Genomic DNA, 13,672 nt, shown 5'->3' with positions numbered 1-13,672 from the left:
TTGTACTAAATGACTCCTGGGGCTCACTATAACTAGGAAAGTAGAGAATAGGATTCTGGGAAATATAGTTCATACTTTCAGTGCCTCCATATTGCAAAAGCATCTTAGATTCTGTTACCAAGTTGTTCTTGTGATGGGTGCAGCCTGCACCCTCAGCAATATACCATGACTGGTCAGGGGTCAACATGTATTGAGTTGAGATATTAACACAAGGTAACATTGTACAGTCGAATGATTTTCAGGGCTTAATAAAAATGACTGTCACTCACTCTGCTTCACAAAAATTTTTTAATGAATAAATAATTTGATGAAATCAAAAAGTATTTACAATATAAACAAATGGAAAAAGCTTTGGATCTGTAAATCTGACCATGTTGCATTTCTGAACTGAGTCCTCCCAAGCTTTTCCCTTGGAAACAATACAAATCTGGTAGAAACGACCACTCATCGAACATATCTTTGTTCAGTACATGTTTATCTGTTAGTCCTGGAAAAGCTACAGAAGCTTATGTGACATGTTAAAATACAAATATTAACTAAAAATAATATATTATCATAATGCCAGGTAGCATTCTCCACAGAACAAAAACATACACTCAGCTGTAACAATGACAAAGGATCACGGGCCACAAAAAAATATCCCAAAAGTACAAATTCCTTCATAAGAATATAATTGTGCTCTTCAGTTGACCAGATGTCTCCACCGTGCTCACAGGCCTGTGATGAGGAATACAGTGTCTGACGACTGTGCGCTGTGTGTGTTTCTGTCAGGCAGCAGCACTACTGGGAATTGGGCAGTGCAAGCAGTTTTATAAACACTTTCTGGGGCTCTTAAAAAGAGCCAATTATGCAAAGCAAAATAAGCATACTGAGAAATTGTCATCTCATCTACACAAATACCATCAGACATCTTGGCATTGTGGCAGGAAAGGTTTCTGTGCAGAGCTGTGGATGCCATTAGCCAGAATTCAAGTATTCCAGAGCCACCTCATAGCAGAACTTGTATTGATCCTGGAAAACAGATAAAGAATGGTGTCAGCTTTGTACCATCTAAACACTGCTTCTATTCAGGCAGTTATACAGTTAAGGGTCTTAATTAGAAGAAATCAAATTGATAAGGATCTGAATTAGGACCCAATTAGTAAGTCATAGTTCTAAACATAAGTATATTCGCTGTTCATAGAGGTTCCCCTAAAAGCCATGTTCTGATATCTATGCTTATTAGAACTCCTGGACCACCAAAAGCCACATACAGTTACCTTTCTGTATCACTGAGTTCTGCATACTTGGATACCACCAAGTTTAATTCAAAGTATCTGAAAAAAATGTGTCTGGGTCAGGTGCTAGTGATACATATAGGTGCTTCCTACAATCCTATGGGCAGAGATCTAAGGATCAAGGTTTGAAGCTAGCCTGGGCAGAAGAGTTAGTAAGACTTCTATCTCCAGTTTACCAGGCAAGAAGCCAGAAATGGAGGTGTGGCACCAACCTTGCATGGACAAAAGCCAAGTGAGAGCACAAGGCTCTGAGTTCAAACCTTAGTACATGCACATACCCATGCACATGTACACATAAAACACAAAATAACAAGCAAATAAAAGAGGAAGAATTCTCTCTGTACTGACTATGTAAGCTTTATCAGGTTATTATAATACATTTCTCTATACACTAGAGAATAACCGCTACTTATATCGTATTTACATTGTATTAGGTCCTGTAAATTATCTAGAGATTAAATATAAGTATACAAAAGCATACAAAAAAACCTATGCCTAGGTTACATAAAATATGTGCTGCTAGTCCCAACGTCAGGAACTTGGGCTTCTGAACATTTGGTATTTTGGGAAGATCCAGTGTTCCAGAAATAACAAGGAAGATTGTCCTCACATTTACCTATGTATCAACAATCTGAGGGAACTCAAGAGGTGGAAGGAAGAAGAGCCCATGAAGACAGGTTGAAACGCTTTAAAGGTTGCGCTTACTAGTCCCCTTTGTCCATTTCTACCAGGTTTCCCTACTGTTAGAAGTTTTCATAATAATCCTTAACGAACCTTTCTGTTTCTCTGGTATTGGTTGTATTGTCTCCTTTTTATTTCTGATTTTCTTTATTGTATCTTCTTTTTTGAGTTTAACAAAAGATTTTGTTACCTGGCTTACAATTTAAAAGAAACTCAACTCTTGTTTCAAAGAGCATTTCTATTTTTAGTCTCCATGTTGTTTATTTCTACTATAATCTTTATTTCTGGGTTTGGTTCATTTTGTTTGAAGTATATATTATATGTAGATATACACAGATATGGATATAATTTTTTCAGGATGGGGATTGAATTCAGGGCCTCATGCTTGCTCTGCGGGTATTCTAAAACTTGAGCCAAGCCTTGAACATCTTTCTTTTTGTCTTGGCCTAGACTGTGATCCTGCTGCTTGTATTTCCTCACATCACTGGGGATGACAGGTATGTGCTACCATGCCCGGCCTTGGTTGAGATGGAGTAATGAATACTTCTTTTTTCCCAGGCTGCCCTGAGCTGCAGTCTCCCAATCTCTACCCTCCAAATAACAAAGATTACAGGATTGAGGCACCTTGCTGAGCTTCATTTTTTTTGGAAGTATTTACTTAGTTGCTACAAATTTCCCTCTTAGTATGGCTCTTATTGAACTCAAGTTCTGTTATGTTGTGTTTCCATTTTCATTTGCTTTGAGAAAAGTGTAAATTTCCATTTTAATTTCATCCATGATGTTGCTTCCATAGTGTGTTGTTCAGTCTGAATGCATTTATATCATTTCTAAAATTTTCTTTCTTGTTGACTTCATTCTACTCCATTGTGATCAGAAGAGGTACTAGATTTTCAATTTTGAATGTGGTTTTGCATTGTGATGGAGTATATGGTCTTTTCTAGAGATAGTTCTATGTGCTGATGAAAAGAATGTTTATTCTGTTGGGTGGAATTTTCTATAAATATATGTCAAATCTGGTTCATATATTATAGGTTAGTTCTATTATAGGTTCTATATTATTAGTTCTATTATAGGTTAGTTTGGTCTAGATGACCTGCCATTTCTGAACTCTCCACTAGTATTGTACTGAAGCTCATCTCTCCCTTTAGTGCTAATAGTTTTACTTTATAAAACTGGATGATCTGATTTTAGGTGCATGTAGATTTACAATTACTATTTATTCCTGCTGAATTGATCTAACGATTCCTTCTAATGATTCCTATCTTAAAGATATAGATATATTTGATGAATTTGAAATCATGCTGAGTGAAAGGAGTTAAGCCCCAAAGGTCTCAGATTGTATGATTCTATTTGTGCAAGATGTCCAGAATAGGCAAGGTTATAAACACTGAATGTTGACTGATGTTGGTTCTAAGAACAGAAGAGTGAGTAATGGGGAATGATTGCTATCATGTAAGGGGCTTCTGGTGGTGATGGAAGTGTTATACATTTGAAGACGGTGGTGATGGTTGCATAGTTCTGTGAATACAGTGGAAGTCACTGGAGTGGATGCTTTAGAAGAGCCAATTTTATGGCATTTGGGTTCTAGTTCAATAAAGCTGCTATACAAATCTCCAGGAGAAAGACACTACCCATTTCATGCTGTGATTCCTGCTTCCTGTGTCAGTCAGGAGTTCAGGTGGGACTGAACAAGCTTTGTGTGAAACGTGAGTTCAGTTGTCTGAATGCTCTGTACTGAGCAGGACCCCAAGGTCCTGAGATATGGTACTCCTACAGTTTGTAAAATAGGTCTGTCACATCTACAACCCCCTTCTAGCCTTGTCAACCTAGGAATCTTATGAAGTTTGGACAAAGTTGGCTTTTAAAGCAAAGCTGATGACACAAGTGAATAATTTTAAACTTTCTCATCTTGCAAATAACAAGAACCTTCCCAATCTACCCTAACTAGTGCACTCTATATAAGTTTCCATTTTGTTTTGTTTTCTTCTTTTCTTCCTCCCTCCTCTTCTCCTTTTCCTCTCTCTCTTCCTTTTATTTCTTTCTACTCTTGAACTATTACTTGCCCTAAGCAAAGTTATATTTCTGATTCACATCTTAGCATTTATTATTTTAGGATTGGATAGTCTTACTTTTGGAGCATTTACAAGACATAATTTGAATTTCAAAATTCTAAAAGGCCATGTTGTCAGATCGCCACACTGACAAATAGGCCACTTAATGCTGCAACCATTTCTCTTGTTTCTGTGAATCACTGGGATGATTATTTTATGGAAATCAAATCCCTCACTGCATAAAACTGACTTTGGACAAGCCTAACTGCCATTAATTTCAGTGACTGCTATGAAGGATCGGTTAGCGAGAGTGGGACCTATGGATTCTGGCCCTCAGGCAGTGCACAAGGTAGAGACTTGGAGGAATTTTCAGCTTCAAGGCTGCCCGGAAGCTGCCAAAGTTGCCTTGTCTCAGACATGACTGTAATTTTCAAAATGAATTCCCCCTCTCCTGTCTTATCCCTCCCAAGCAAGCTGCCAATCCCCATAGATTCTGTGATGACTGGTTTGTGAATCAGAAAAATAAGGGGAAGGAGAAGAAAGACCATGAATTGCCGTGTCCCTGACTCCAAGCACCTGGGTAAATGCCTGAAATCTTCCTACATTGGAAACTGATTATACTTGATCACCAGGTACAGGCCTGTCTTCTGCAGTTTCTTCTGTCAGCTTACTTGCTTCTGAATGCTATAATTAAGCCACATGAGCTATCCCCATGCTTCAGAGGAAAAAAAGAAAACAGAAAATTTATGCCTTGGTCCTAAATCTTCCCAAATTGGGTGACATTAGCTAGCTGTGGGCATGGATTGAGTGTAGGGAGCAGGGGCTCTGTGCTTAGCCTGGCCTTCCTCACAGCCTTGTGTGGCACAATCTGGTGTGGAACAAGGATGTACTTCATGAACTTCAGAACTCCATGCACAAGAGGGAAGTGAGAAAGGCTCTGGCTTATAGAATGGGCATCTTTAAACCCCGTAGTGTGTTACATACAAAGAGGCACAGGCCAGAGTTCCAGTTAGATGGGAAATGGTCTTTGCTTGAGAAGAAGCAAAGCTATCCAAAGGTATAAGTGCTTGGTGCAAAGTTATTCTAATATGGAGGAGGAGGATCCAGGAAAGAAAGAAACCCTGACGTTTCCAGAAGTGCCCTGGACATCCCCTAGGGATCTGGGTGAATTTTATTTGTATTTTAATAGTCAGGAGGCATTAGCTGACACAGCTCAAAGTCAGATGATCAGAATCTGTATTTGCCTTAGAACAACTCTGCCAAATCAGTAGAGGCATTTGGGGAAGAATGATGAGATCAGCCATTCTGAACATGAAATCATGGATCAAGTGGTAGAGCATCAATCTGAAATAAAAACAAGCAAGAGCACAAGGCCCTGAGTTCAAGACCCAGTACCAGCATAAAAAAGGGGAGTAGGCGTAGATCAGCCATTCACTAACTGGCTGGCTGAATGGTGCCTTTAGAAGCTTCCATTCCTTTCTGGGGGAAACCGTGTCTTGTTGAGTCAGAGCCATGTGAACCTCAAAGACAAGTGAGGAGGTCAAAGGTGAAAGGTGCCCTCTTGGGAAGCAGACATTTACATGTGACTGTCACATCTTCAAAGCTGTTCAGCCCCAGGGACTTCATTTTACGAAGCTGGCTGTTGCGGTCTGCCATCTGGGGACCCATGTCTTTGATGGGACCTAACTAAGGCGGGTCGAAGAGATAGAGACTTTAGAAGCCAGGCTGAAAAGGGGTCAGGGACAAATGCAGCTGCTTCTGCAAGATGAAAAAAAAATCGAATCTAATGTTCTAAATCATTTTCCCTCCTGGCAATCTATTGGCTTTTCTCCAAAGCCCCCAAAATATAGAATTTGAAGCAATCAACTTTCAGGGTCTTCTGGATCTCCCTTGAGAATGTTAGGCTTCCAAATGAATAGACAGGTTTTCAAGTCAGGTGCCACTTAAAAACAGCAGAGCCACCACAGGAGATTGAGAGAGACAGGCTGACCTTCCTGTGTTCCTCCCAAAAGACTGGAAGCAAGCCATTGCACTTCTGAGTTCGAGCTGGAAGGGGCCACAGCAGGTCTGCACCCAGTGGGCAGTATGAGGAGACCCAGGGGGTCCTAGACCAGCATTTGCCCCCATCCCACTATGCTTTCTCACTGGCTAGCTCAGAAGCATGCCCCAGAGCTTTCCAGAACACCCCCCTGAAGACAAAAATCACAAGACTCAGCACACTGCCTTTCTCAGCTGCTCCCAACATTCCTTGCTCAGGACTCAGATTGCCTGTTATGCCCAGAGCAATCATCCCAGACTTTACTACCCTGACCTCCATTAATTGATTCATTCAGCCAACATACTCAATTGTGAATACCAAACTAAATAGAAATAGGACTTCCAGGCAAAAACCAAACAAACGGCAAGCTCTTAGTCAATTCCAGGAGCTTGAAACCCACTAAAAAAGAGCAGAGCAATGTGACCCCCCCCCACACACAACATCACCAGATATAATCTATTATCCTATTCACAGTCCCATGACAGATCTAGCAGGTTATTTTCTTAGGAAATCTCACAACTTTCCTACATTTCTCAGCTACTGACCTTATCCTAAAACTGGGGCTAACCTTCAGAGATCCGAACATCAGTTTTCTCTATCAGAATTACCCATGGATGAACAGTTGGGTAGGAGAAGTGGCTTCCGATACTCTACAGCCCAGCTGGAGAACTATGACAGAAATCAAGGACTTCAGTAGAATGAGTAAAGAGGTTCTGACATGTTCTCAAGACTAGCGACCATTATACAGCATGATACCGTGTCACATGCGATCCCCTAAACATGTACAATTACTATGTGTCAGTGAAAGATATCAATTTTCCTTTGACTGTGAACAAAAAGGAAAAAAAAACTCATGATGATAAAAATCTCCTAAGTTACTGTATAATTTCTGGTGATAACCGCAAGCTTCCTCAGGTCTAGTCAGCTAAGTCTCCATTTATCTCATGAAGAAGCACCCGTCCCATACTCTGCATTGCTGATTTGGAAAGAGTCCCATTATTTCTGCCCATAAAAATTCCTGAGTGATGAAAGCAACAGTGGAACCATTAGAGGAATGGCCTGGCGGGTCTGCTTCTAATGATCTCCTTAACTCAGGCTTACTGAGAGGGAAATGACTCGCCTTTTTTCACATCAAGGTAAGCTCTGCCTAAGTACCAACCAAAATTTGGACGCTTCAGATCTGCCTTTGAGTTTCACAGCCTGAGATTTCAATTCCATCATCTGCCAGCCTTATCTGTTCTTTATAAAGTTCTTTAGAAAGCTCCCACTGACCAGATGGCTTTGCTCTCAAGTGTTCCAGCCTAACAGGCCCTGGTAGAGTACCAACCTTGAGTGAAAAAGCCAAATGAGAAGTGAAGCCTTGAGTTCAAGCTTCAGTACTGGATAAAATAAAACTCCAATACTCTCAACCCTGCTGCCCAGAAGACTGAAAACTTTAGTATTTGTGTGGTATTCCAGGAAGGGAGATAATCTTGGCTGATTTTACTAAAGCCCACACAAGACGGCCTTTTAGCTCATCTACATGAAGTCTGTTACTATGTACAAGGGACTCAGAGCCAGTACGCTGAACATACTGCAAATGCTAGCTGTCAGTATCTCCCTTGATGCTTGTTTATAACTGGCTTCCTCAGGCTGGGAAGGCACAGCGCTTAGTAGATACCTACACTGCCAAAAACCATCTCGCTCCTCTTTCCAAAACATTTCCACATGTATCTTAATCCCCTTAATTTACACAACTCAAACCCAAGGAAGTGACTTATTCAAGGACACTTACGATGCAAGATTAATGTACCCAAGGCCACCTACCCTCATTTAGTCTTCCCATAGGGCAGCAGTTTGGGGAACACAATCCATTTGCCACAGAAGCCAATATGCTAACTGCACACAAGTTTGAGGGCTATTCGTTCATCCACCATATGCCCTGGCCAGCACCAGGCTTCTTAAGAGTAGAATGGCTCCTCAAGCATAAGACATGTATGTGGGTACCCCTGGAGAATAGCTTGTGGTGAGGAAGACTTGCCACCCAGAGCTGGCTGTCATGTGTCATTCCTGTTACCCAGTTGCAGATATTTGTGCAGTGACTCTTCAATTTACACTAGGGGACCATGAGTATTTTCTCAACTTCAGCTTGAATCTTGGTATTTTAGTCCTCTTATATACTTGTTGGTGATAAAGTTTGAACTCAGGGTCTTGCACTTGTTAGGCTGGCAGACTCTCACGTGAGCTATATCCTTATCTTTTTCTGATTTGGTAGGCCTTGATCCCTAATCCTCTAGATATCAACCTCCTGGGTAGTTAGGATTACAAATGTGAGCTGGATTCCTTTATCTTAGTTTTTTAAGCTCCTCTGTATCCCTACAGTACTGTAGCCTCTAGAACCCAGGCCTTCTGCGCTTGGCAGCCATTGGCCACCTCTTCTCCCCCTCTCTTCCCTAGGCCATCGCTTCAATCCTGGATTAGTCTTACTGTTTCCTTCAGATCCTTCCTTCTCTCACAGAGAAACACAAAAACCTAATCAAAAAGCTGCCTCCTTGAAGCTATTCTCCTATTCCTGAGTCACTGTGGTTGGCATTTCAACAGCTCCCTATAAAAAGAGGATTTCATGAAATAGTCTAAGAAAATAATTGCACCTCATTCTTTGTTTTTCAACTCCTTTAATCCTTTTCTCAGATATGGCCACCATAATTAAGTGCAATATTCTGGATGTCAAACTAAAATTCACAGCTTTGATAAATATTAGGCGATTAAGCTATTTATAAAATATATAATTTGGAAATCTGGCATTTTGTGTGCTATGATTATTTCTTCTCAGTAAAGAATAAGTGCTTAGCCACGTGGAAGGCGCTGCCAGGAAAGGAAATTAATAAGGATGTTCACTTGTGAGTTTCAACTACTTCTTCATTTTAAACAAGCTGAGACAGTCTTCTTGTGAAAAAACAAGGAGAGGAGACAGAAAAGTGAAAAAAGGGGAGAAAATTCCTTTGAGCAAAGCATTAATGCTATGTTTTTGAAAATGAGTCTCTTCCTTTATCAGTATCAACACAGGGTTGTACAACCCTGTGCTAGTACAGGGCTGTCCCGTTTCTCATGAAAGAAATGGCAAGGACCCATGCTTGGGGATGTCCCTCAGGGGAGAGGAACTGTAGGCCTATGCTAATTCAGACAAGTGCTATGCTAATTCAGGACAAGGGAATGGCGTTCTGTGCTAATAAGTGTATGCCCCAGGGGGAGGAGAGAGAAGCATCCTACCAGAAGGTCCACCATATTGGGCTTGTTGTTCCTTAGTGTCTTCACAGCATGGAAGACATCCACAGTTCTCTGGTGTCGAAGCATCTCACAGACAATGCTGATGGCGCAAAATGTGCCACTGCGGCCTCCTCCATTCCTGTCAGAAAGAAATTAGATGGTAAGACAATGTTGGCCTTTGCAAGGCACCTTGCACATAATCTGTGGAGATTTGTGGTATAAACTCCGGAGAACTAGGTATGATGAAGACCTCCATCAGGATGTGAATGATCCACTGGGACTTGAGCCAAGTCCGTTAGTTAAAGGGAATAAGGTATTCAAGTGTGTGCTTCACTGTTCACCTGCCTGGAGGACCTTTCCTTTCCTAGCTTTGCCTCTGCCCTCCATTATGTTATCTGATACTGTGCCTTATTAATTTTTATACAAAGAGCCTACAACCCATTTTCCACAAACAGACATTTCATCGGATGTCTGCTATGAAAACGTGACAAATGTGGGTTATATTCAAAGACATATCTGGCCTTAAAAGAAAATCCATTAGTATTTCACCATCTCACAAACATGAAGGTTCTTTTTAAATAAAAAATATTTTGAGCTCATTTTAGATGTGTGGAACATTGCAAAAATAGCGTGGAGATTTTCCTTATGTAACCAACTTCCCTGATATGAACATAATAATATTTTATTTATTCTATGAGATAAAAATGTTATCAATATGTATAGAGCCACAGCACACAATCAAAATGAGTAAGGTTAACAGTACTGTAATACTACCAATTGTAACATAGACTGCAGTCAAATGCCACCAGGCTCTCCATTAATGTCCTTTTTCTGGCCCAAGGACCACATCTTGCATTTGGCTGTCATGTTTCTTTAACTTCCTCCAATCCATGACAGTTCTTCCTGTTTCCTTATCTTTCCTGACTTTGATGCTGTTGAAGAGCTCTAATTGGTTATTTTGCAAAATACAGAGCACAGAATGTAGAAGATAGGGTGTAGAAAGTACTTATGGAACACTGAGAATTGAAGGCTCACAGTTGAGGCCAACCTGGGCCCCAAAGACCCCATTTCAATGAAGAGGTGGACATAGGGACACACATGTACCCTTATCTAAAATAACCTGTGAGAGAGCCCAAAAAGCTGAGCTGTGAGACTAGAAAGGACTGGGAGTTAGGAAAGCCTCCTCCCAACATGAACTCTCAGAATGCTGAGTGTTTCCTGAAAGGTCAATCAGGTGGTGTTTTTTTTTTTTTTTTTTGTATTATGTATAATGATCACTTGGTTGATCTTTCATAGTAATTGACTCTTAAGGATTTTATTAAAAAGTAGCCAAAAGATTCAGTGCTGAATGAAGTCTGGGGGGGAAGGAATGGTGGTTATGCAGAGACACTGGGTTTAGAACAGTGATGAAATTCTACCTGCAGCACAGAACTGAGAATATGGGTGGTGGGGAGATGGGGGCTGCATCCACCAGTAAGCCCAGCTAAGATTGCATCTTCTCTATGGGCAGAGTAGTTTTAGTTGAGAGGAGGGGGAGAGAGAAGGTAGGAGTGGGCTCTGGAGAGTGTGTGGGACAAGGATAAAACTTGATGAACGGCTTGCTTTTCAGTAAAGACTTACCTTGCATCATGCTGTCACTAAAGGCAGTCAGGCATTCCTAAAATTTCAGTCTCTCCCAAAGACCCAGGGCCACATCTGCAGCCTTCTCCCCCTTGCCGCCCTGGCAGATTTACCTCAACGTTCTGCTTACCCTGTTTTCTCTCTCCCAGTAACAGCCTCAAGCAGGCTTCTTTGTGCGTCTTGGTTCCTGACCTAATCTTGCTTGTATTGGGTAGCATGGGGATAAGAATTTAACTGGTTATTCTTGAGTTTCTTTTGCAATAACCCAATTTTATAATCTTTAAATACAAAAAAAGGTCAGTCAGTCCTGGTTTGATAGGAATTCAGATATCTATCCTGGGTGATGGCTAATTCAACCCCAAACTTTCTGGGAGCTAGGGGATAGACAATAGTCTATGCAAATTGTGAGACATTTAGTGCTTACCTTTACCTCCTAAGGAAGTCACTTATCACTTGAATAAGATTACATCACATGTTGGTACTGGTGACTTCAAGAAATTTTGATACCTCACTTTCAGCACATATGCCCCTGTACCCTACTCGATAAATACCTTGCTAAAAGGACCTGGGGCACCAGAAGCTGGCCGAAGGCTTCAGGCCCTTGGTGCTCCACACCTCAATTTCAACATCTGGTAACCTTGTCCTTGGTTGCAGCAAGTTGTGACAATAACCAGCAAAAATCAGGGCTGGAGACATGGCTTTGGGTAAGAGTGCCAGCCTTGCAAGTGTGAGGACTTGAGTTCAAATTCTGGTACCACCAAAAAAAAAAAGAGGGACAGAGAGAGATGTCTGATGTCTGATGATTGGCCATGTCTTAAGGGAGACCAAGAATTTTGGCAAGAAAATCACAGAAGAGAAATTACATCCTTGAAGGGATTTGTGATGTTGATCGTATTCTTGGTAATGTCTTCCTTGCTCACAAGATGATACCTGCCGATTGTTTTTACTACTAAGTGATCATTTTTCTTTTTGTTAATACATTTTTCTCTTTGCTAATAATGAGGAAAGATTCCTTGGGACTATGTAAATATACTGTTTCTCTACAACGGTTTGCTTACTGACTTGCTCATCCACTGGGAGTGCTCCTCTCCAAGAACCTCTGACTGTGTTACCTGCCCAGTGTTGACTTTGTATTTTCATTCCTCATTCAACATCTACCACAAGAAGGAGCAGTCTTCTGTACCCATTTAAAAATGTATTCTTGATTTTGTTATTTATGTAAGTATTTACAGTGATATTTTATTCTAGGAGCCAAAATCCAATGTCACCAATATTTTATGGCTTAAACTGTTCCACATCTGGCCACTAGAAGTGCCATTGGATTCACTCCCATGTTCTTGTCACGCACCTCTGTTCTCTTTTGAGCTTTTCTTTACTTTCTAGAACTGTAAGATGTTCAGGCTCATCTTGTACTTTCATTACTCCCACTCTGGGGTCAATCTCTTTTTCCATGGAGCTAAACAACCTTTACATTCACCACAACTGGCCTTTGAACTCAAGACATTGCACTTCCTTGACTTGCTGGCTCAGTTAACTTTTTATTACTTGAGCCATGCCTCCACCCAGTTTTTTGCTGGTTATTTTTTGGTAGATGAGGTCTCTCAGACTTTTCTGCCAGGACTGGCTTCAAAATTCAATACTGACCTCATCCTCCTAAGTAGGTAGGATTACTGACATAAGTCACTGGTACCTGGCTCAAATTATTTTTAAACACAATATTGTTATTACATCTGACATCAACATTATTGTGTTAATATAATCAAATATATAGCTAGTGTTCAATTTTTTCAGATTTTTTTAATAATTGCTTAATTCTGTGTTTAAGTAAACTTGTACATTACACTTGATTGGTATGTCAGACAAGTTTATTGTAATCTATAGGTTTCCTTTCTGTTCTTTTATTTTGGGGAATTTATATGTTGAAGAAACGGAGTATCTGTCCTGTAGAGAGCTCCACATTCTGGATTTTTCTCATTCATTGTATTTCCCTGAGAGCATTTAACCTGTTTCTCCCTAATCCTATATGTTCTGTTCTTTGGTGGTTAGCACTAGAACTTGAAAAGGAAACAGGTTGGACAAATAGATGGATAAATACATCCCTTTATTCATACAAAGGTGCTTTATGACTATATTTTCCTTAGGAAGCATAACATACTTGGTTTTTGTTTTGTAATTTTAAGATTGGGCATTGACAATGATTGTAAATCACTATTGTAAATGTTAGCTTGATCAGCCCATAATGAAGTTTTATGTCGTCTTTTTAAATAAAGAATAGCATACCTATAATCAAGTCCATGAATCGTAAGTAGGATTCTGGATTAATTTTATCAAATGAACACAGCATGTTGGCTCTACCAGATCTGGACACAGACCATGGTCAGCCTCCTGGGCCTCACTCACCTGCCAAAACTTGACAGTTCCATCTCTGTTTCTTTTTTCTGGTACCATACATTATTTCTGTTTTGAACTTGGCCTAACTGGAATTACACAGTATGTACTCCTTCACGTCTGACTTAGTTCACTTAATGTTATCTGTGTGACTTGCCCCTGCATAGTATCAGTAATTTGTTTCTTTATATTGTTAAGATTTCCTATAAATATGTATACTCTAATTCACTTATCCAATACCAATTGTTTGGGCTGCTTCCAGTTTATAGGTATTATGAGTAATCCTGTGATTAACAAGCCCAATGACACAGAACTCATTTCTGTAGTCACTTATCTAGAACAGAAGAGCTCCAATAGCGTGTGCATGTCTA

General features: G+C 40.4%; 1 protein-coding gene across 4 annotated transcripts in view; it reads right to left on the bottom strand.

The window, feature by feature from the left end:
- Nucleotides 1–274: 274 nt before the first annotated feature.
- Nucleotides 275–13,672, bottom strand: part of Ptprm (protein tyrosine phosphatase receptor type M) — an 845,793-nt gene continuing 832,395 nt past the window's right edge. For all 4 annotated transcript variants that reach the window (XM_042699184.1, XM_042699185.1, XM_042699186.1 and 1 more), the window contains 2 exons: nt 9,297–9,432; nt 275–1,011 (listed from right to left, as the gene is read on the bottom strand). In XM_042699184.1, the coding sequence (XP_042555118.1) occupies nt 958–1,011; nt 9,297–9,432 (190 nt within the window). In that variant the 3' untranslated portion in view covers nt 275–957. The remainder of the gene's footprint in view (nt 1,012–9,296; nt 9,433–13,672) is intronic.

Source organism: Dipodomys spectabilis, unplaced genomic scaffold (genome assembly GCF_019054845.1).
Source record: "Dipodomys spectabilis isolate Male_0828 unplaced genomic scaffold, ASM1905484v1 ptg000235l, whole genome shotgun sequence".
Taxonomy (NCBI): Eukaryota; Metazoa; Chordata; class Mammalia; order Rodentia; family Heteromyidae; genus Dipodomys; species Dipodomys spectabilis.
The sequence above is the reverse complement of the archived record's forward strand: the minus strand, read 5'-3'. Positions and strand labels throughout refer to the sequence as shown.